Source organism: Octopus bimaculoides, chromosome Z (assembly GCF_046866305.1).
Source record: "Octopus bimaculoides isolate indiv1 chromosome Z, ASM4686630v1, whole genome shotgun sequence".
Taxonomy (NCBI): Eukaryota; Metazoa; Mollusca; class Cephalopoda; order Octopoda; family Octopodidae; genus Octopus; species Octopus bimaculoides.
Window position 1 is genome coordinate 11,263,280 of NC_142944.1, and position 24,274 is coordinate 11,287,553.

General features: G+C 39.7%; 1 protein-coding gene across 3 annotated transcripts in view; it reads left to right on the forward strand.

The window, feature by feature from the left end:
* Window positions 1-1,931: 1,931 nt before the first annotated feature.
* Window positions 1,932-24,274, forward strand: part of LOC106872229 (N-acetylglucosamine-6-phosphate deacetylase) — a 147,130-nt gene continuing 124,787 nt past the window's right edge. For 2 of the 3 annotated variants that reach the window (XR_016244826.1, XM_052973730.2), the window contains exons 1-2: window positions 1,998-2,131; window positions 24,042-24,274. Coding sequence is in view for 2 of the 3 variants with exons in the window: in XM_052973730.2 (XP_052829690.1) it covers window positions 24,055-24,274 (220 nt within the window). In the remaining variant the exon portion in view is untranslated. Of the gene's footprint in view, window positions 2,132-24,041 lie in introns of all 3 variants that reach the window. The other variant, XM_052973729.2, reaches the window with a different exon arrangement.

Below are 24,274 nucleotides of genomic sequence, written 5' to 3' on the forward strand. Positions count from 1 at the left end.
GGGAACAATGACAGGACAGTGGAGACATACAAGGAAACCGAACGAAAACAAACATGGACGGTCGTTGGACCAGAACGAGGGTAAAATAGCGAACGCTGGAGAAATATTTTTTTGACAAATATATATATATATATATATATATATATATATATATATATATATATAAATTTGTAAACAAACCCGAAGGCTGTAAATTACGGAGAAGAGCGACACATATCTGTGACCACGAAGGCTATAACTTCGCGGGCGTCTCATCAAACGTCCGCGAAGCTATAGCCTTCGTAGATGTGAAACCATTGGTCGCAATATGACCTGACATTAACTTTATTACTTTAACACATACACACACACACATATATATATAATAACCCATTTCATTGTTTATGTTCGATTACTTTGAATATTGATTTTTTGTGTGTCCTATTTCTAATTTTTGCAGGCAATATCACTTTTATGCTTGGAAACCTCGTGACATACTTAGACTGTTGAAAAAGAATCGATAATAGGGCCCTTCCAGTGGATCCTTCTATCTACTACATATTACTAGTACTTTATTTAAACAACCGAAGAGAAATAACCCATACCACCTGCGAAGCGATCAATATTTGATTCTCACGATCATCCGACCTAATTCTGCATTTCAATGTTCACAGTTTTGAACTGCTAAACATTATTATTGCACTTCCTTAATTTGAATCTTAAACCTTAAAGACTTCATTCATACATTTCTATACATACATACTTTTTTGAATGCCCATTACTCCGATAATTCTGCATTTTTACAGTTACACTTTCTCCATGATAGTAGATAAATTTTTTATTCCACAACGTATTTGAAGTAGCTTCATGCAGGCATAGAATGGATTCGATCCTCGATTGCCAAATTTCACTTAATACTTCAACAGTGTTTTTCTAACGGTAAAACAATAGTTTTTCTGTGAATGACAGCAACTATACATTTCCCAGATGCCTTTGCTAAGCAGAATAATGTCTTTGCCTTTCGTCAACCTCCAACAACCTCTCCCTCCTCCAGCTGAGTTTTTTTGTACTTTTTCGTGACGGAAAATACGCCTTTTGTGACAGTTATAACGAAGTTGCTTTCTTATATCAGAGTAATAAGGCGTTTCAATAGAACATCTTTATCCCCCACCCCGGGAATTACCGGGTACACCAGCTAGTAAAAGAATATACAGAAACATCGGATTTATAATGGAGACACCAAAATTAGTTAGGGGTGGAGGACAACATTCGCTGTAGAAATATCGGATCTTTTTTAAAACGGGGCCACATTTTTCATTAATGTTTTACGTAGTGTTTTTGGTACCGAAAGACTTTCAAACTTCGTATACTTATCTATTTTGTGTTATAGAACAGAAAAATATTTTTGTATTCGAATTTATTTCATGTAAAAAATTGTCTTATTTCGATAATTTCAACCAATCACTGACGTCCATTCAGCCGATATACATTAAAAAAAGATCCGAAATATCAACATTTCTTATTGCTTTTTAGGTTGTGTACCTTGATGCCTCGTAATAAATATTGCATTAAAGAAAAACAAAAAAATATTGAGAGTCAACAACTATTGAAAAGGTCGCAAGACGCAACGAAAATTTTAGAAAAAGAAATAAACGTGTGATTTTACCGGTGAGTGTGTTAAAATATAAGGCACTGAAAGAGAAAGACTCTCCCCGGATACACCAAATACTGAAGTTAATATGATTAATTAAAAACTCTTGTAATACAACGAAACTACAAAACACACACACACATACACAATGAGACACTACGCTTAGAAAAAAAAAGTGGGGTACTAGAAAAAGCAGCTAACTTTCCGCAAATCTTAAGTTAAACTCTTACATAACTAATAAAAGAAAAGAGAAAAAGACGGGAAGGTCACGACTCATCATGTCATTGCAAGAGATAGCGTGAGAGTGGAGGGAGAGAGAGAGAGAGGAAACATGAGTGTTGAGTGAGGAAAAAATTTTTTTTGAAGAATTTTTTTTTTTTTATAACAAATAAAATGAGTGGAGGCGTCTTTAAAGTAAGAGTTATCCCCTTTGGTCATTCAATTAATCAGTCGTCAGTCACAGGTTTTGATAGTATCCGTCAGAGGGCACTTTACGCTTTGGTAGGTTGTTTATCATTAATCACATGTTTTCATTCTCTCTCTTGTTTTTTCATGTTTTCTTTTTTTATTTTAATTACATTTAATAATTAAAGAACTGTTTTGAATGTATAGTTTTCAGTTAGTTTTTCTTTTTACGTACACACAGTATATGTATGTATTTTTCTGTCAAAATTTTGAAATTCAACAAAGAAGTTTTTTTTTTTGTTGAATTTAAAGTTTTCGTTTTAAGAGCATTTTTAAAAATTTATTTTCTTTACTTCTAACTTTGGTCTGTGTTCTTATATTTTTGTTCTTTTCGACTCCAAACTTTAATGTTGAGTGTTTTATTCATGTTGCTACAGAAAAGAAAAAGAACTTTTTCTTTCTCTTTTATCATTCAAGTTCTAATGCTGTTAATTAACCTGAGGTCCTGTAGACCAGCTGTATTAATTAAGCCTCTTTGACGTGCGCTTTCATTAAGACAATGTAAATATGGGGGAGATTTAACTGTTACTTCTAGCGGTTCGAGCGACTGCGTAGAAGCTTTATTACTTCCTCTAAATCCTAATCAACGAAAAGAGACTAGTGCTTTTTTAAAAACAAAATAGTCAAGATATTGAATGCACATTTAATTCACAATTCGTAATGTTCTCCGGTAGGACATGTATAAAGATTTTAAAGTTTACTACAAGACCCAGAAACTTGTGAGGAGGGTGTAAATAAAGATTGGCGAGGGCGGTGGGGTGCAGTTTAAATCGAGTTAAGTATCTGACTGGAGCAAAAAAAAAAAAAAAAACGAAATAAAATTACTCTGTTGCTGGATTGAACTCGGAATGCAGGCAGTAAAACTTGGTTTTTCTCTCATACTTGTTGAGATAACGGAACTAGTTTTCTCTTTTTGCTTCAGTAATTCTTACTAATAGAAAAACTCCCATTATTTTCAATTTCATTTGTTTAAATCATTTTTTTAAAAACGGTATTATGTCTGAATATAATACGAGTCACCGGAGCAAAAACTAAACCTCAAAAAGTAACAATGAAAGAAGAAAAGATGAAATTTGTTGTAGCAACAAGCATGAAAGGTTTCTCACGGGGCAGTGTACGAATATTAAAAACTATTCCAACGGAATAGTTTTTGATATTCGTTACATTCTGTTGTGGTAATTGAAATGAAAAGAATGGTATTTATATAAATTCAATGCGTAAAAATTATGTGGCTATCGAATTATGAGATGAAATGTTGTTTTATAAGCAACAAGACAGAGAAGAGAACGTGAAATAGAATCGAATTAATACGCAAGAGGCGTGGTTGTATGGCAAAGAAGTTTCATGCCCAACCACTTGGTTCCTGGCACAGTCCCCCACTGCATTGTCCCTTAGGCAAGTGTGTTTCCACTATAACGCCGAGTCGACCAAATCCTTGAGTGGATTTGGTAAATGGACACACACACACACATGCGACAGGCTTTTGCCTGTCGCATGTGTGTATGTGTGTCCCATCACCGCTTGTAAACCGGTATTGGTTTGTTTACGTCTCCATAATTGATCCTTTCAGCAAAATGAGACCGATAGAATAAAAATCAGACTATAAATAAATAAATGAAAATAAGTCCTGGGGTCGATTAGTTTCTGCAGGAAAAAAAAAAAATGCCTTCTATGTGGTGGTGGCCAATCGTGGCCGCAGTCCAATGACTGTAAACAAGTCAAATATAACATAGCTAAACCCTCCAGTTACCTTTTTACATTTATAATTTTAGTTCCGTTTACTCTTTGCTTTCTGGATCTTTCTGACACTCCAAAATTGACCAGTATGTGTATATCTATGTGTCTGTGTGTGTATACATTTGTTTGCTTCGAGGAAAACCCAGCCTTGAAATGTCAAAAAGCTGACTACAGTGGAATTGTAATTTTCATTGCAGACGAAGTCCATAATTAGTTTTCTCGTACTATACTTCTCTCTCTCTCTTTTCATAACTTAGTATTAATAAATAAAATAGTAGAAAATTATTATAGGCCCATACATGGTCACGCTTCTCGTGATGTATTCATACTGCATCCAAACGACTATGGCATTTTCGTACTTTTGCTAACATGAGATATTTAAAAGACAACGAATAAGTCTCTGTCAGTCATGAGTGATCTGCGGCCCGCGAGACTCTCTGGACTACACACCTAACAAAAAATTACTTTTTTTCTAGCCATGCGGCCTGTCTGATGAAGAGTCATGTCCCATGCGATCCGCTTCTCGAAAGAGGTTGTCCATTCCAGCTTTCAGCTCAATATGCTAGAAATAGCAGTCAAACCTCTTTCAAAGTACAATGTAACATCTTAAATAAAAGACACATTGGATAATGGTACCCTAGAGACAGTAACCCCCCACCCCACAAAAAACCAGGATGGCCACGGCTGGAACGTTTATTTGGTTTTGGGAGGGGTCAAACATATTTGCTAATCGTCAATTCTATTTACATACAATACCGCAGATCAAGAGCCGGCCCTGTAGCCCACATGCGAGCCTGCCAGGGATGATTATTGAACAAATCAACGTCGATCTACGACGGAAAACCGGCGACCATCTGAAGTAAATGTGAAGTATAATTGCTTCACGTTTAAGGAAAACCTTTCAAAGTTTAGTATTTGTTTGTCGAGTTTATTTGTCGTGACATCCGTGTATTGAAGGTCAAACGAATACGGAAAAACGATCTCGGTTAACATTCAAAACTCGTAAACATACCTTTATCTTTTAGCTGTTTCAGTCTTTGGACCGCGGTCATACTGGGGCACCGCCTTTAAGTATTTAGTCGAACAAATAGACCATAGACTCCAGTAGTTTTCCTTTTTTTAAAGTCTTTTTATCGGCTCTTTTGCCGAACCGTTGTTAGATTCGTAAACAAACCAACACCGGTTGTCAAGAGTTGGTGAGAGACAAACACAAGCACAGAGGCGTGCGTGTACACACACACACACACACACACACACACACACACACACACACACAATATTACATACACGCAATATTACATACACACATGATGGGCTTCTTTCAGTTTTCCGTCTACGAAATCCACTGACAATGCTTTGGTCTGCCCAAGGCCATAGTAGAAGATGCTTTCCGCGTAGTGGGACTGACTCCAGGGCCATGCAGTTAGGAAGCAAAGCTTCTTTATTTCATTTAGATTAGCCACAAGGGCTGTACATAGAATGGCAAGAAGCCTGGGATGGACGAGTACATTAATGAGAAATGAGGAAAAGACATGGATGAAAGAAAATGAGAGGAGCACCAGCGCCCACCGACTGGCAACCCCTCGAAAACCTTTGTTCAATAATTACAATATAATATTACAATAATTTTTTTTACCACACGGCTGTGCTTACGCGTGTTAAGTTTCATTTTATTTCACGAAAAAAAAAAAAATGAAATGAAAGGAAAAACGGTTTATGTAATATTAAACATCTCTTCTATCTTTTCCACTTATGTAATTTGAAGGAAAGTAGTGTTACGATCTGATATTTACAGATTAATAAATTTAGTTCCTCCCTCATTTTTCTGCATATCTTGTGTGCTTGGTAACACGTTTGTTACCTAGGTTTTGGATCGATATATATATATATTTTTTGTGATACGCTTGTTTGTTTTTGTTAGTTCAATCTGGAGGTGCTGATCAAAGTACACGTTCTACTTTCATTCATTCGTTTTTCTCGGTTGTTTATCTAAACAAAACTTGTTACCCCCACTTGTGTGTGTGCGTCGAAAACATAATGCATTTTGTTAATTCTTCGTTTCTGCAACTTTTGTACACTTGATAATTCTAATTGAAACGAAAAACACCCCCGCGCTCCCCCAGAAAAGAAAAAAAAACTATTAGTTGCACTAATATTTTTGGTTAATCTGTTTGCGTGTGACTTTCACATTTATTTATTACAATACGAACGGACTAGCAGACAACGGGTGTCAGAGTTCACTCAACGACCTGCTTTCCGAAAGTATTTACCCAGATAGATTTTATTTCTTGATGATAGATAAAAGTGCGCTTTAACCCTTTTCGTAACCAACTTGCTCAAGACGAGCCCAAGTTTCATGATATCAATTTTCTGTTTTAAAATAATCTAAATGTAAGGCTGCCATCAAAATTTCGGTGAAAGTAAAGAATACGCAAACACAGGGTTTAGGATTTACGCCGAAAACGGATGTTGTGCCTATTTTTTACCTCCTCCAATCCAAACATCATCTTAATAATGAGAGTTATTTTACCAAATACTTCAATTATTTTAAAAATAAACTGAAACGAAAGCAGAGTATTTAAAGAGAAATATGGTATCATCATCATCATCATACGTCCGTTTTCCATGTTGGTATGGATTGGACGATTTGACAGAGCTGGTAAGCTGGGGAGCTGCATCAGGTTTCAATCACATTTGGCATGGTTTCTACAGCTAGATGCCCTTCCTAACGCCAACCACTCCAAAAGTGTAGTGGGTATTTTTTTTTTTTAGGTGTTACTGGCACGTAGCACTGTATGATCTCACTTGGCTTGACCAGTCTTCTCAAGCATGGTATATTGGCAAAGGTCTTGGTCACCTGTCACTGCCTCTGTGAGGCTCAACATTCAAATGGTGCTTTTTATGTACCAGTCACACAGCACTGGCATTGGCCACGATTACAATTTCATGAAAGAGTTAAAGTGGTCTAGCACCCATGCCCGGCTCAGCCATGGTTGTGTGGTAAGAAGTTTGCTGCACGTGGAGATGTGTGGCTTAGTGGTTAGGGTGTCAGCACCATGATCGTAAGATTGTGGTTTCGATTCTTAGACCAGGCGACACATTGTGCTCTTGAGCAAAACACTTCATTTCATGTTGCTCCAGTCCACTCAGCTGGCAAAAATGGGTAACGCTGCGATGGACTGGCGTCCCGTCCGGCTGGGGAACGCAAAAAGGCGGCGAGCTGGCAGAAACGTTAGCACGCCGGGCGAAATGCTTAGCGGTATTTAGTCTGCCGCTACGTTCTGAGTTCAAATTCCACCAAAGTCAACTTTGCCTTTCATCCTTTCGGGTTCGATTAAATAAGTACCAGTTATGCACTGGGGTCAATATAATCGACTTAATCCGTTTGTCTGTTCTTGTTTGTTCCCTCTGTGTGTAGCCCCTTGTGGGCAGTAAAGAAATCAGAAGTGTATTGCACAACCATGTAGTTCTGGGTTCAGCTGTACTGAGTACCACTTTTGGTAAGTGTCTTCCACGACTAGTCCCAGGCTGACCAAAGGCACGTGAGTGGATTTGGTAGATAGAACCTGAAAGAAATCCATTGTGTGTATGCCTTCATGTCATTTGACAGTGTTGGTTTGTTTATGTCTCTGTAACAGTGGTCCCACAAAGTAAGACCAATAGATTAAGCACCTGGCTTATAAATAAAACAATAAATACTGGGGTCAATTTGTTCAACGTATCTACCCCTTCAAGGCATTGCTCCAGTATGACAGCAATCAAATGACTTATCTCAATGTATTGTAGATCAGTGGCTGCCACGATAGAGAGAGGATGAAAAGATGAGATGCTGGTAGTCAAGTTATAATCAGGCTGCATATAATGAATGCACAACATCCTTGAACAACTAACAAAATTTCATTTCACTGCACGTAATTTTCATGTTAGTCATGAATTACAAACTGCAATCTCGAAGTGGAGGCGCAACGGCCCAGTGGTTAGGGCAGCGAACTTGCGGTCATAGGATCGCGGTTTCAATTCCCAGACCGGGCATTGTGAGTGTTTATTGAGCGAAAGCTCCATGAGGCTCCGGCAGGGTATGGTGGTGAACCCTGCTGTACTCTTCCACCACAACTTTCTCTTACTCTTTCTTCCTGTTTCTGTTGTACTTGTAATTCAAAGGGCCAGCCTTGTCACACTGTGTCATGCTGAATATCCCCGAGAACTACGTTAAGGGTACACGTGTCTGTGGAGTGCTCAGCCACTTACACATTAATTTCACGAGCAGGCTGTTCCGTTGATCGGATCAACTGGAACCCTCGACGTCGTAAGCAACGGAGTGCCAACAACAACAAACTGCAAGCCACAAAGTTTATACACAGAAAAGAATATAGTATAGCTCTTACAATAATTAATTAAAAGGGCTCTGTAATTAAGCTTGCCAAGATTGGAGAAAATATAAACTTTGGATTTGTATCAGCCAACTATAAAAGCACATCAAGGTTTAGTAAGCACTGCAATAACAGCTTTTAAAAACATCAAGAGGGCATGTGGATCTGAGCTGTGGCTTCCACATGCTAAAGACTAGTGCTCAGATTAAAGATTAGCACCTATTTATAGGCCTTGTTAGGAGAATAGTTCTGGAGGCTTCTAGAATTATCTGTTGTGATATCTGATTGGTCTATGACTTGACCAATCACATGAAGCTGTTGCTATACTGTGATTTTCACTTGGCAATTTTCCGACTTGATTTTGAGTCTTTCTATGGACAGGTGAAAGGTAAGCTGTCCATGAAAAAAAAAAAGGAGATATCACAACTGTTCCTCAGTGCCCTGTGAACACTGTAAAGGCAGATGTGATACGGAGAGTGCCAATAAAGACTGAAGCCATAGCCAGCAGGAAGTGAGACAGAAGGTGTTTCTAACTGCATCTGCATGCTGGGTTTCTACCTTGCACCTTTGAACAGGGCCTTAGGCTCAATTCAGACAGCTTTATGAAGCTGCTGGAGACTGTGATCAAAACCTGACTGGAGATGGCTGCTGCTGGAAAGCCATATATGTGGTAGGAGGATTTGGCTCCTCTTGCCATACTTCTTTGCCTTTTGTCCTTTCTGGCTTGATAAAATAAGTACCAGTTGAACACTGCATTAGATGTAATCAATTTAATTCCTTCCTCTAAAATTCTAGGCTTTATGTCAAAATTTGAAACCATTATTGTATGTTATTGTAAAAAAGCAAAAAGGTAAAAAAAACCCTTTGGTCATGAATGACCATGGGATTGCACCTAGAAAGTTACCCTCCGAGGCACAAGTCCAGGCAAGGTTGTTTATGGATGACCAGCAGTTGCCCAGGCATACCAGCCTCTCCCTCTCCACACCATTATATGTATGTAGGGTAAAGACTCCCCTTCGGAATGAATGACCTTGGAATTGCATGTTGAAAGTTCCTCTCTGAGGCACAAATCCAGGCAAGGTTGATTATGGAAGACCAGCAGTCACCCATGCATCTCAGCCTACTCTCTCCATGCCACCAATGTTATCCAAGGGAAAGGCAAAGGGGCCGATACAGCTTGGCACCAGTGATGTTGCAACTCATTTCTACAGCTGAGTGAACTAGAGCAACGTGAAATAAAATGTCTTGCTCAAGAACACAACACACAGCCTGGTCCAGGATCAAACTCACTACCTCATGATTGTGAGCCCAATGCTCTAACCACTGAGCCATGTGCCTTCACTGATGTTATTTTATGTTGTTGTACCATTCAACATCAATGATCATAAATCTAACAAAAAAACTGCTAATAATGATGAATTCTTCAACTTGTAAACAGTTTCCCTTCTACTGGAATCCTGAATTTTCTCAGTTGGAAGGAATTTCATTCAGCTTAACCATTTCATTACTGTATTTCTGTTGAGATGCTCTGTGTTTCTTTCAATTATTTTAAATATAACAAAGAATTTAGTACAATAACTTAGTTATCATTAAGCTAGTGTTAGGAACATAAATTGTGACTAAGGTTTGGTGGAAGATTTTAATTCAGAACTTATGAAAGCAAGACAATTGTACTACAGAGCCAGAGGCAGTTTCAGGTGGGTTGGTATCAAAATGGTTAAGAATTACAGGTGTGGTAAACATCAGATCAATGCTCAAAGTATGCCCTTTAATACTATGATACATTCTCTAGAGTTGGAGATAATTTTAGTAAATCAAGAATATATGTTGTATAAGTTAGTGGTTAGCCTTTCCCTAGGATAAACATTAGTGTTACAGAAAAGAAAGGCTAGTATGACTGAACAACTGCTAGTCTTCCTCAAGAGGAAAACAATGGAGAACAACAAAACTTGCCCATTTTCCTAGGCTTCTACATACATGGTCAGCATTGACAGACTCCCAACCTTGTATGTAGACATCACTAAAAGTGCCTAAGGATTAAGCAAAGATGGTTCAAAATTATTTGAACCAGGCAACGAATTAAATCTGTTACCCATGAAGGTCATGGTCAGATTTGAAATTGGAATGCAAGTGTTTAGAACAAATACTGCATTTTGTTTGATGATTTAACAGCTTTACCAATATCTGTGTAGAGGGTTTCTCATTGGCTTACATCTGTGTATATATATATATGTATGTATGTATGTGTGTGTGTATTGATATGCTGCACACACATTCTTTTTTTCTTTCTTTTTTTAAACTGGTTTCTGTCTTTAGTCTGTGGTTATCTCAAGGGTTAGGGAATTTAGTCATTTATATTGACCTCAATACTTCAGGTTTAATAATTTTCACATCTTAAACTGCCAAGTCAAATGATTACTGGGAAGACATATGCAAAGAGGGTATTCAAGAGGGCCATTTGTGAATATTCTTAAACAGATTTTAGTTATAGGATGGTAATGACATTGGGGCATTACTCTGCCAAGTCAGAAGTTTGCTCCAAGCTCTACTGTCTATTTTGGCATGATTTCTACAACTGGATGCCTTTCCTAATGCCAACCAATTTGCAAGAGAGTACTTGGTGAATTTTATGTGGCACCAACATCAGTGAGGTTATCAAGTAACTTGTAGGACAAGACTCCTTAATTGGTAGGGAACAGTATTGAGTGACAGAAGGTGTTTTGCATTAGAAGACAAATATAATTACCTGAATGCTTCTCCTGCAGTTGCCTTGCTAGGAAGATAGCATCAATAGTGCTTCTACCTAGCACAAAACCAAATTGCATTTCATGTTGGTTAATTCTCTCCCTAATTAGGTGAGCTGCAACCCTTTCTATAACTCTCATGATCTGGTCCAGCAGTTTGATATCTCTGTAATTATTCCTGTCTTTGTAGCAGTTGACTATAGTGCTCCTGCACCAGTCAATGAATATGACCCTTTCCTAGACAACCTGATTAACTATACACATGACTAGTTCATATTCCCCTCTGCCAGATATCTTAAGCATCTTCGTAGTAATTCCTGATGAGCCAGGAGCTTTCCCAGTCTTCGTATCTTTAATTGCTTTGTCTATCATGCTGTTGTCAATTCAGATACAAGGTGGCATCAAAAAGTTCCTGGACTACTTCTGTAGCATGCCAACAAATGGCGGTACATGGTTGTGTGCACAGTGAGAGCTAGCGGTTACCTTTATGAGGCAGTGTACTGAGTGAGATTCCTGTGGTTACTTCGCGAGTTGTGAAATTTGTTTTTGTGTGCATGCACGACAGTGTAAGTGTCTAGAGAGAAAAGCTGGACATAAGAGGCATCAGATGTGGTGTGCAAGAGAGGCGACTGCACTGGTATGGTCATGGGATGTGTATGAATGAGGACAGCTGTGTGAAGAAGTGTTGCACTCTAATGGTGGAAGGAACCTGTGAAAGAGGTAGACCTAGGAAGACATGGGATGAAGTAGTGAAGCATAATCTCCAAATGTTAGGCCTCACGGAGGCAATGACAAGTGACAGACCTCTGGCGATATGCTGTGCTTGAGGAAACCTGTCAAGCCAAGTGAGACTGTAGTTGTGGCCTATATTAATGTCAGATCAATGGCACCCATGCCAGTGTCACGTAACTGGCCTATCAAGCTGTGCGAAATTATAGTCATGGCCAATGCCAGTGCTGTCTGACTGGCACCTGTGCTGGTGGAATGTAAGAAGTACTATTGGAGCATTGGGCCTCACAGAAGCAGTGACAGGTGACCAAGATCTTTGGCTATATACCATACTTGTGTAGACCTGTCAAGCCAAGTGAGATCATAGTCGTGGCCCACACCAGTGTCAGGTCAATGGCACATAAAAAGACACACACTACACTCTCAGAGTGGTTGGTGTTAGGAAGGGCAACCAGCCATAGAAACCTTGCCAAATCCAACTGGAACCTGGTGCAGCTCCCCAGCTTACAAGTTTTCAGTCAAACTTCTCAATCACAACATATCTCCAAAGGTCTCGGTCTCTTGTCATTGCCTCTGTGAGGCCCAGTGTTCGAAGGCCATACTTCACCACCTCATTCCATGTCTTCCTGGGTCTACCTCTTCTACATATCTGCCTGCCTGCCTGCCTGCTTGCCTGCCTGCCTGCTTGCCTGCCTGCCTGTCTGTCTGTGTCAGTACCTTGTAGATCACTCCAAATAGGAAATCTATGACAGCTGTTAACTCCAACTGGAAAATACAAAATCTATGGAAGCAAGTAATCAAACTGAAAATTACAGTAAATAACCTTGACATCAGCTAAATTACTTTTGATTCTGAGATTCCTTCATTTACCTTTGTATTAAACAATGTCTTTTTCCTTTCAAATCAGTGTGATTTAGCTGCTATTTTCAGTAGGTTTAGTAACCACATAGATGTTCCAAGATAGTTTCAATTAATCAATTATCCTCACTATACTTAATGACTCTTGTAAATTACTGTATTTAACTAATTAGAGATGTCAATGTGAAGAAAATTTCAGTTTTATGTGACTCACTCAAATGTAAAACTGATCCAATGATTCTAACTCTTACATGATCATACAACCTCATAGAAATAGCAGCCAAATTTCAATCGAATCATACTCAGATATCTTAAATAAGGAAGAATATATACATTGGATAACATAGTAGTATGTTCTGGACAAGACATTACAAACTGTATCTAGTGGTGAGGCTCCAGCTTGGGAGTTCAGTAGTTGGGAAAGTATGAAGTTACTTAATCACAGCTACTAACAAGTCTACACTAGCCCAGGGTTGTAGTACTTGTAAAAGTCCCCTGTCATGGGTCACCTAACAAAAGATGGTTCTGCACTAAGGCTACAGGATTCAGTGAAGGGTTGCCCTCTAGACATTTGTCACTCTAGTGCAATGATGTGTGAACATGCCCTAATGCCACATTATCAATTTCCCTGTCTGAGGATTAAAATAGGCCCTGTGCCTCAAGGGTAGGCTTGAGCTAACAGGAAACTAGCAGAGTAAACTGTAAATACACCAGAAGACAATTGGAAACCATTGTCATATCATTCCCAAGAAAAATTATCCTAAACTTTGGCATTGAACAGGGCCCATGATTGCAAATGCTTGTTAGCATGGCACATGAAGAGAAAGTACAGTCCTGTGTTTCATAGCTGTTTTTTTTTTTTGTAGCGCCCCTGCTCTTTTGAGTTGATGTTATGCCTTCTGGCTCACCAGTCCTCAGTCAAACCGTCCAGCCCATGCCAGCATGGAAAGTGGACGTTAAACGACGACGACGACGATGATGATATGTAGTGTACTCCAACAGAAATATGGGAAGAAAATGGTTAACACTTAAGACAGATGGATATTAGAATGGTTGTTGTTTAGTTCCAGTAAGCCTTGTTAAGTGAACCTATTCTCAAAGGCATTCCTGACAGGACCATTCTGCATATTTTTTTCCAAAGTTAATATACCTCACCCAGGCTAGCCACTGGATTTGGTTAAAAAGAGACGATGAGCAATGGTTTTATTTGATAACCAGTTGATCTAGCAAGTGGGGCCTCATATCAGTGAGGTGGGGGCCGGTGCACAATGATGCTGTCGAGAAGTAGGCTCCAATACAGCACGCATTCTCTCCTGATGCCCCCTTAAACTTGCTGGGTTCTGGTATGCAGAGCTTCCAGCTAGTAGCACTTGCGTGTGCAAGTTGTTTGCAAAACACCCAGATTTCATCATCATCATCACCATTATCAACCCCACCCCCATCACTGATACTTCACCTCTGCCATTTTTGTCATTGTTATTTGTATCCACTTTTCCATGTTAGCATGAGTTGTCAAGATTCTCTGAGGCAGTGTTTTGACTGCAGATACCCTCTCTATTGCCAACTCTTTTTGTTGCTTCTTATGACACAAAGTGAAATTGCGTATCTATTGTAAAACCAGGATAAATCTTTCACTTGCTTTAAATCATTGGACAGCAGCCATGCTGTATCACCACCCTGAAGGGTTTTCAGTTGAATGAATTGACACCAGTACTTTTTCTAAAAAAAAAAAATTAAAAAAAAAAATTTCTGGTACTTATTTTGGCCTCTTATGTTTAACTGCCAAGTTACGGGGATGCAAACAAACCAACGCCAGTTGTGAAGTAGTGGACGTACACACACTTATATATGTCTCATCTTTTACTTGTTTCCGTCATTGGACTGCAGCCATGGTGGGGAACTGCCTCAAAGGGCTTTTAATTGGACAGATCGACCCCAGCACTTATTTTTTTTAAAGACTAGTTCATATTCTGTTGGTCCCATTTGCCGAAACTCTAAGGTACAGGGACGTAAACCAACCAACACCGGTTGTCAAGCGGTGGTGGGGAACAAGCACACACACACACACACACACACACACACACACACAGATATACGACGGGTTCATTCCAGTTTCTGTCTATCAAATCTACTCAAAAGGCTTGATCGGCCAGGGCTATAGTAAAAAAAAAAAAAAAAACATTTGTCCAAGGTGTTATACTGAAGGCCGGACTGAACCCGAAACCATGTGGACGGGAAGCAAACTTCTTACCACACAGCCGCGCCTAAAATGAAGTTAGACTGTCGTGACGTGTCTTATTATTATTCTTTGAAGCTGGTAAAAGGTTGTTCAGAGGAGATTTAGCTGCTATTTCTGGCATCCTCAGTGCCTTTATTAATAGTCAGATATGCATATATACCTTTTCATGGCCAACAGTACTATGGCTGTCGTAGTAATAGTAGCAGCAGCAGTTTGAATTCGTTGCCGTTGTATAAAGTAGTTTACTAAATCTACTTATCTCCCTTGAATTGATGGGTCGCTATAGTGTTTCTAATCGTTTCTCTCTCTCTCTCTTTCTCTCTCTCTCTCTCTCTCTCTCTCTCTCTCTCTCTCTCTCTCTCTCTCTCTCTCTCTCTCTCTGTAGATTACTCAAACATTAAATAATTTTGAGCTACGTAATGAAATTGTATTAAGTCTTGGTTTTTCATTTATCGTGTTTCTATTCACTGATAACACAATGTCATTCTCGTATGTTAAACTCACCAAAAGGTTGTGTTGAAAATTTATTCTGGCTGTGCGGTATGAAGCTTGCTTCCCAACCACATGGTTCCTGGTTCAGTCCCACTGTACCTTGGGCAAGTGTCTTCTACTGTAACCTTGGGTCGATCCAAGTCTGTGGATTTTGTAGACAGAAACTGAGAGAAGCCCTTTGTGCCCATCTATATGTATGTGTGTGTGTGTGTGTACACCACCATTACTTGACAACCGATGTTGGTGTGCTTATGTCCCTGTAACTTAGTAGTTTGGCGGGAGAGACTGGTAGAATAAGAACTAGTAGAATAAGACTGGTAGAATAAGTACTGGGGTCAATTCCTTCAACTAAAGAAACACTTTAAGGTGGTGCTCCAGCATGGCCACCGAAACCAGTAAAAGAATAAAAAGGAATTGCATATATTTAAAATATAGACATAGGCATGGCTGTGTGGTTAAGGAGCTCGATTTGCAACCATATGGTTTTAGGTTCCATCTCACTGCACGGCCTCTTGGGCAAGAGTCTCTTGCTATACCTTAGATGACAAATGCCTTGTGAGTGAATTTGGTAGATGGAAACTGTGGAAGCCCACTGTATGTGTGTGTGTAGGAGGGGAGGGTTGGCTGGAAAGTTCATATGCTGACTTAGATATTCTCGTGGAAAATGACGTCCCCTCCCGACCCAGAGTAACATGGTGGTGGAACAAGGAGGTAGACAGGGCTATTAGACAAAACAAACAGGCTTGGAAGGACTGGAAGAACGGTGGTAGCAGGGAATTGTACCAATGTGCCAGAAGGGAGGCTAGGCGACAGGTTTATTTAGCCAGAGGGGAAGCAGATAAGGAAAGATTTGCCAATGTTCTGCGCCGTGAGGACCAAAGACTCGAGGTATTTCGTGTTGCAAGACAGTGTAGGAGAGAGAATAGTGATGTTGTAGGAGAGAAATGTGTTCGCATGGATGATGGTACGCTTGCATTAAATGAGGATGCAAAGAAAGAGGTCTGGAGATGCCACTACGATAGATTGCTTAATAAAGAGAATGAATGGGAGAAAGAGAGCCTGCCGTATGTCGACCCAATAGAGGGACCAGCTATCCGAGTTGATAGTACCAGGGTAGATAAAGCAATTAAGAGTATGAAGACCGGGAAAGCCCCCGGCCCATCAGGAATCACTGCAGAGATGCTCAAAATATCTGGCAGTGTTGGCTATAGCCTAGTCACCCGTATTACGAACCAGGTGATACACGAAGGAGTCATACCCAATGACTGGTGTAGCAGCATCATAGTCAACTGCTACAAAGGTAAAGGTGACGCTTTAGATACAAATAATTACAGAGGCATCAAGCTGTTAGATCAGGTTATGAAAGTTACAGAGAGGGTCATAGCCCAACTAATTAGGGAGCGAATCAATTTAGATGAGATGCAGTTTGGGTTCGTGCCAGGTAAAAGCACTACTGATGCCTTATTTCTAGTGAGACAGTTGCAGGAGAAATACCTAGCTAAGGATAAACCTCTGTACCTGGCTTTCGTTGACATGGAGAAAGCCTTTGACAGGGTCCCCCGATCCCTTATCTGGTGGTCAATGAGGAAACTTGGGATAGAAGAATGGTTAGTGAGAGCTGTGCGAGCCATGTACAGAGATGCTGCCAGTAAGGTGAGGGTTAGAAATGAGTACAGCAATGAATTCCGGGTAGAGGTAGGGGTCCACCAAGGTTCCGTCCTCAGCCCCCTCTTATTTACCATAGTCCTCCAGGCAATCACAGAGGAGTTCAAGACAGGTTGCCCCTGGGAGCTCCTCTATGCTGATGACCTTGCCCTAATTGCGGAGTCACTATCAGAACTAGAGGAGAAGTTTCAGGTGTGGAAGCAAGGTCTAGAATTGAAGGGCCTTAGAGTCAACCTAGCTAAAACCAAAATCCTAATAAGTAGGAAGGTAGATAAAACACAAACCCCTTCAGGTAGATGGCCCTGCTCAGTATGTAGAAAAGGAGTAGGTAGTAACTCTATAAGATGTACACGGTGCAAGCTATGGACACATAAGAGGTGCAGCAACATCAAAGGCAGGTTAACTAGCAAGTTAGTTTTTGTTTGTGGCAGATGTTCAGGTGCAATAAAGACTGTAAACAAACAGGAAACAACTTCTATCTCATTCCAGGGTGAAAAACTAGAGGTAGTCGATAGCTTCCGCTATCTGGGCGACCAAGTTAGTAGTGGGGGTGGGTGCGCTGAAAGTGTAGCTGCTAGAATAAGAATAGCCTGGGCAAAGTTTAGAGAGCTCTTACCCCTGCTGGCGACAAAGGGACTCTCACTCAGAGTAAAAGGCAGACTGTATGACGCATGCGTACGAACAACCATGCTACATGGCAGTGAAACATGGGCTGTAACTGCTGAGGACATACGTAAGCTCGCAAGGAATGAAGCCAGTATGCTCCGTTGGATGTGTAATGTCAATGTGAATACCCGTCAGAGTGTAAGTATCTTGAGAGAAAAGCTGAACATTAGAAGCATCAGTTGTGGCGTGCAAGAGAGACGATTGCGCTGGTATGGACATGTGGTGAGAATGGAGGAGGATAGCTGCGTGAAAAAGTGCCACACCCTAACAGTTGAGGGAACCCGTGGAAGAGGTAGGCCCAGGAAGACCTGGGCTGAGGTGGTGAGGCAAGACCTTCGTACTGACCGAGACCTTTGGAAATGTGCTGTGCGTGAGAAGACCCGGCAAGCCAAGTAAGATCGTTGCCAGTGCCCCTGGACTGGTTCTTGTGCGGGTGGCACATGAGATGCACCATTTTGAGCGTGGCCATTGCCAGTACCGCCTGACTGGCTCCTGTAGGATTTTCGAGCGAGATCGTTGCCAGTGCCCCTGGACTGGCTTGTGCGGGTGGCACATAAGACACCATTTCGAGCGTGGCCGTTTTCGTGCGGGTTACACGTAAAAGCACCCACTACACTCTCTGAGTGGTTGGCGTTAGGAAGGGAATCCAGCTGTAGAAACTCTGCCAAATCAGACTGGAGCCTGGTGTTGCCATCCGGTTTCACCAGTCAAATCGTCCAACCCATGCTAGCATGGAAAGCGGACGTTAAATGATGATGATGATGATGATGATGATAGTCCCGCTTGTGGTTCACACACTTCTTCCATCGATATTGCAGTGCTTGGATCCCATTAGTAAATATTTCATCCTGTTGATCAAAAATGTAATCAACAACAGATGTGCTGTCACCATCACAGCAGTACTGCTTCCTGGATGAGTGTTTTTTCATTTTGGGGAACAGATGATTGTCAGATGGGGCCAAATCAGGAGAATGGAGAGGGTATTCAACCATTTTAAAGCCACAGTCACACTCAGCAGTCATTGAAAACAAGGACTTGTGTGTTAGAGCATTGTTAGTTTTCCTGGGTGTTTGGTCGTGGTAGCCTTTCATAACTGCCTCAGCAATTTGACACACTATTCTCTATTGATGGCGTGTCCCTTTTGAAGTTAGTCAATAAATACAATGCTTTTTGCATCCCCAAAAGACTAAGGCCTTCACCTTCCCTGTAGATGAAATGACCTTGGCCTCCTTTGGAGCAGGTGAAGAGGGGTGTTTCCACTGCATGGATTGTCTCTTTCTCTCTGGGTTAGGAAACATTCAAGGAAACCAACTGGATTTACCTCAAGTAATGATACATTTTCCTGTGATGTAGTCAGCCTAATGCACATTTGATCAAGTGTCAGAGGATGTAGTACCCACTGAGCAGAAAACTTCATCATGCCAAGTTCATTGTGCAGAATACTCTCACAGGATATGCTAATAGCATTGGCTATTTGATTTATAATCAATTTTCTGTCATCCATCACCATGTAGTGAATACAATCAATGTTTTCCTTGGTAGTGGCAAATCATCCAGATGTTGGGTCTTCTTCAAGACTCTCCCTTCCTTTCCTAAATTCAGTTGCCCACTTTTGCACTGTTGATAAAGCTGGAGTGTCCACCTGCCAGTGTAGCAACTATGTCGACATGAATGTCCTTGGGTACTGAACACATTTTAAGTGCAGGTACTTGATTACACCACAATACCAAATTTTGTTGATTTTCAAGAGAAGTCACTACTAGTTACTTTTGAAGGATTCTTCAAACAACCAGATGTCAATTTACCTGGAAAGAATCAATGTAGTCATTAAGAAGAATTGAAATTAATGCATACAAGGTAGACACTCATGTACACACACACACACACACACACACACACACACACACACACACACTTGTACACACACACACACTTGTATACACACACACTTGTATACACACACACTTGTACACACACACGTGTACACACACACACATACGTGTACACACACACATGTGTAAACACGCATACATGTGTACACATGCACGTATACACACATGTATGTGCACACACATATATGTATACACTCACACACACACTCACTCATTCACTCACTCACTCACACATGCAGATATGTATATGTACATTGGGTTTCTTTCCGTATCTGTCTATCAAATCTACTCATAAGGTTTTTGTTTAGCTTGAGGCTATAAAAGAAGATACTCAGCTAAGGTGCTCCGCAGTGGAACTGAACTCAGGACTGTGCAATCAGGAAACAAACTTCTAACCACACAGCCATATCTGCACTCAGTTTGTAAATAGAAATTACTTGATACATACTGTATGTGTGTCTTGCATATATATCTATATATATAAATTTGACATGGGCGATTCCTTTATTGTCTTGGGATTCACGGTCAAACATCTGGGTGGAATTGAGTGAAAAATTACAGAAATGTGTAGAATGATCCGGTGGTGTTGCTGGGTTTTGTATTTTTTCATAGCTCCCATGGTTACCAAGATAATTTACTATAATAATACTCTTGTGTTTATGAATGAGAAAGGAAGAGGTGATAGATGAATAAGGAAGGAATGAGTGATGTCATACTTGGTAGTGGGATGATGAAAACTGTACGCTGAAAAAATAAATCAAACAGCGTTTCAACTCTGTGAATATATGTGTGTGTATGTAAAATGGGGGTATGTGGGCGTGTGTGTGTGTGTGTGTGTGTGTGTGTGTGCGCGCGTGTGTGTGTGCATGTGTACGTGCGCAATGGAAGTGGGATGGTTCATCTTTGTTTGCTTAGTATTTGGGTTTATTTTCTTTGCTTTGGTTGAATCTTGGTTGGTTTTTTTTGTTGGTCAGTTATTTTTAGCGTTTTGACAGAAAAAAGTCATTCTAAAATTGTTTTTTAACGTAAGCATGCCCAAACAAGTCGAATGCTTACACAGAGCAGGCTTTACAACTACATCATCCAAACTGACCGAGTGAAACCGGGCTTAGCTGCTAGTATATATATATATATATATTTACACACACACACACACACACACACACACACACACACACACACACACAAATAAGGGGGTTGTCTACTCCTTATGCAGAATCTGACCACCTCTTGTACTTACACCTTAGAACCATCATGGCATCTGAAGTGGCTTTTTAAACCAGACAATGTTTTGAAAAGACACCCACATAGATTGCATATCCAATTTGGACCACCAAGAGCTGCAGTTAAGTTCTGATCTTTGTGGATCTTAAAATGTCTTTTAAGGCCTCTGTTAAAATTGCAAACCTTATGGCATACACGGCATTGAAAGGTGTGCACAGATGTATAGGCAGAATAATTGGTGGAGGTCTGTTTTTCATGGGTCCACATAGGAGATTTGAGCCTAGCAAAAGAAAGGAATTCAACTTCTTGATCGCAACATGTGTGCATTTATACATATACACCTTACTGGAATTCTAATGTTGTCACCTACACTTTCCTACATTCTCTTCAACATATATATTTTCATCCCTCAACGTTTGTTTTTCATTCATTGTATTTGTTCAACTACATATTCCATCTCTAACCATTTCTCATTCTCGCATATCTCTTACTCTCTGTTCTCTCGTCCTGCTCATGTCTATATACTTTGCAGGAACATCCTGACTCCTCGTCACCCCTGTTTTTTAATCTCTTTACAAATCCACCTTGGTCATTCCCACTCTTTCGCTGTCTCTCAAAATATTTGTAGCCTTGTAGTGCTTCTGCAGCAACAAACCTGTTCAGCTCTGTCATTGTCTCTCATACTTTAACCTTTCATCTATAATAAAGCTACTTCCCTCTCTGCTGTAGCCTCACTCAGTCAAAGGGGATCTTAGTCTTGCAAACTAAATGTCTACTTCACTGCTACTGGTTCCTTGTAAACAAACACCCAGTATACTCTGTAAAGTGGTTGGTGATAGATGGGGTCTTCAGCTATTGAAAACCAATCCAAAATAGACAGCAGAGCTTGATGCAATCTTCTGACTTGCCAATTCCAATTGAACTCTCCCACTCATGCAAGTATGGAAAACAAACATGAAATAATAACGATTTCAAAGTTTTACCCTAGCATAGCTGCAATGCAATGAGTAATTGAAAATTAATTTAAGCACATAAGATGTGTGCTTCATTAGGAAGGTCATCTGGCCATAGAAACCATGTTGAAGCAAACATTGGAGTATGATGTAGTCCTTGGACCTATCCATTGGATCCTGTTAATCTGTCTAATCCATGCTTGTTAATCTGTCTAATCCATGTATAGAACCATTATATGTATAAGACCATTATGTATATGACCATTAAATGAAGACGATCATTTTATGTGTGTACACACATGCACACACACGCACACACACAACACACATACACAATGCACTAACATGTATGTATTGTATGTATATATACACATACACCCACATATATATATGTATACATACATATACACATGCATGTGTATATACATTTACTTGAAAAACAGGTAACAATTTGCAACTGGAGGGGTATGTAGCTATAAAAATATGCTGCGGCAATATGTATTCGACTATATGTTAGTGTATGGCTCAGTGGTTAGAGTGCCAGGATCACAATCATGAGGTAGTGAGTTTGATTCCTGGACCGGCCTATTTGTTGTGTTCTTGAGCAAGACACTTTATTTCACGTTGCTCTAGTTCACTCAGCTGTAGAAATGAGTTGCGACATCACTGGTGCCAAGCTGTATCCGCCTTTGCCTTTCCATTGGATAACATCAGTGGTGTGGAAGAGGGGAAACCTGTATGCATGGGTAATTGTTGGTCTCCCATAAACAACCTTGCTCAGACTTGTGCCTAGGAGGAGAACTTTTTAGGTTCAATCTCATGGTCAATCATGACTGAAGGGAGTCTTTTGGAAAAATATAAAATGATATGTGCATGTCGGCACACATACATGTTTTGTGCATAATATTCCTTAAGTCACATATTTTACCATACCTCAACTAATTTATCCTTTCCTTGGTTGGTGTCAATCCCAGATCATTAGACCTGTCTCAAATTCTAATTGAGTCTGTTAGTTTGAAATTATTTTCTTAGCATCATCTTCTATTGTTTCAAACCAAGTCTAATGACTTTAACAGGGCTATGTGTACGCCCATGATGTTTCTTTACCAAATTAATGCTGGTACTTTATTTTCATTCTTTTATCCTTTTACTTGTTTCAATCATTTGACTGTGGCCATGCTGGAGCATCACCTTGAAGAGTCTTAGCTGAACAAATCGATGTTAGGACTTATTTTTTTAAGCCTGGTACTTATTCTATTGGTCTCTTTTGCCGAACTGCTTAGCTACAGGGATGCAAACACCAATACGAGTTGTCAACTGGTGATGGTGGTGGGGAGATAAGCACAGACACACACACACACATTGTGTGTGTGTGTGTGTGTGTGTGTGTGTGTATATATATATATATATATATATATATATATATATATATATATATATGATTGGCTACTTTCACTTTCTGTCTACCAAATCATCTCACAAGTCTTTTGGTCAGCCTGAGGCTATAGTAGAAGACACTTTCCCAATGTGCCACACAGTGGAACTAAACCTGGAACCATGTGGTTGGGAAGCAAGCTTCTTACAGATAGCTATGCCTGCGTCTATCAGTTATTTAGGTTAAATAACCTACGAGTCTCCATTACTAACATATTTAATTTCATTGACTTTATGGATCACCACAATAAAGCATCACACTTCCAATTCATGTAACAGCTATTAATTTATTTTAATTATTTATTTTCACAATCCTGTACTGTTTTTTTCTGTTCTTGTGAACACCTCACAGATTCTCTGAAACTGCTATAATTTTTCCATATTTATAAAGCTGTAGAATATTGAATGAATATATGAAATGTTTGTCCATGTTTCTTGTCAATCTTGCTTGAGTAGGTCTATTGTAAATGATGTTGTTATCAGGTGTTCCTTATGTCTTTTTAAATTTTTTTATAGAGTGTGATAAAATGGTGACTTGGTTGCTATGTCTTGTAGGTCAGGAGACCACACAAAGGACATTATTGATCCTTTGTTAAATTGTCAAGGTGTTTGAGTAAAAATAAGAATTTGGTTGATAATTCTCACAAATCAAATAACAATAGAATCTCTTTGCTCTTTTTGGCAAAGACCTGTTCATAAGAACAGGTCTTATCTGCTTAATATTTGGTATGTTGCTGATATGGAACTTCTTTAATAACTTCCTTGATGTGGTAACATTGAAATTAAGATTTTAAGCTGGGTTATGGTTTGAGAGAATTCTGAACAAACTTACCTATAAGTATTGAATTCTGTGAAAAATGACAACCTGTTTTTTTTTGTTTTTTTTTGCATTCTTTTTTCAAATATCATGCACTATCTTAAGAAATTTATTTTTATTTTTCAGAATTTATTTTACAATGGTGCAGAAAGGCACTCGTGATTGTTCTCCATATCTTCAGTTCCAAAACTGTAGAATTATTGCTGGTAATGATCTTATAAGAGAGGACTTGTGGTGCCAAGATGGAAAAATTGTTAACCCAGAAAAAGTCTTCTTTGATAAGAAAGTTGTTGCTGATGAAAAAATTGATTGTAAAGGTGCCATAATTAGCGCTGGCTTTATTGAGGCACAGATAAACG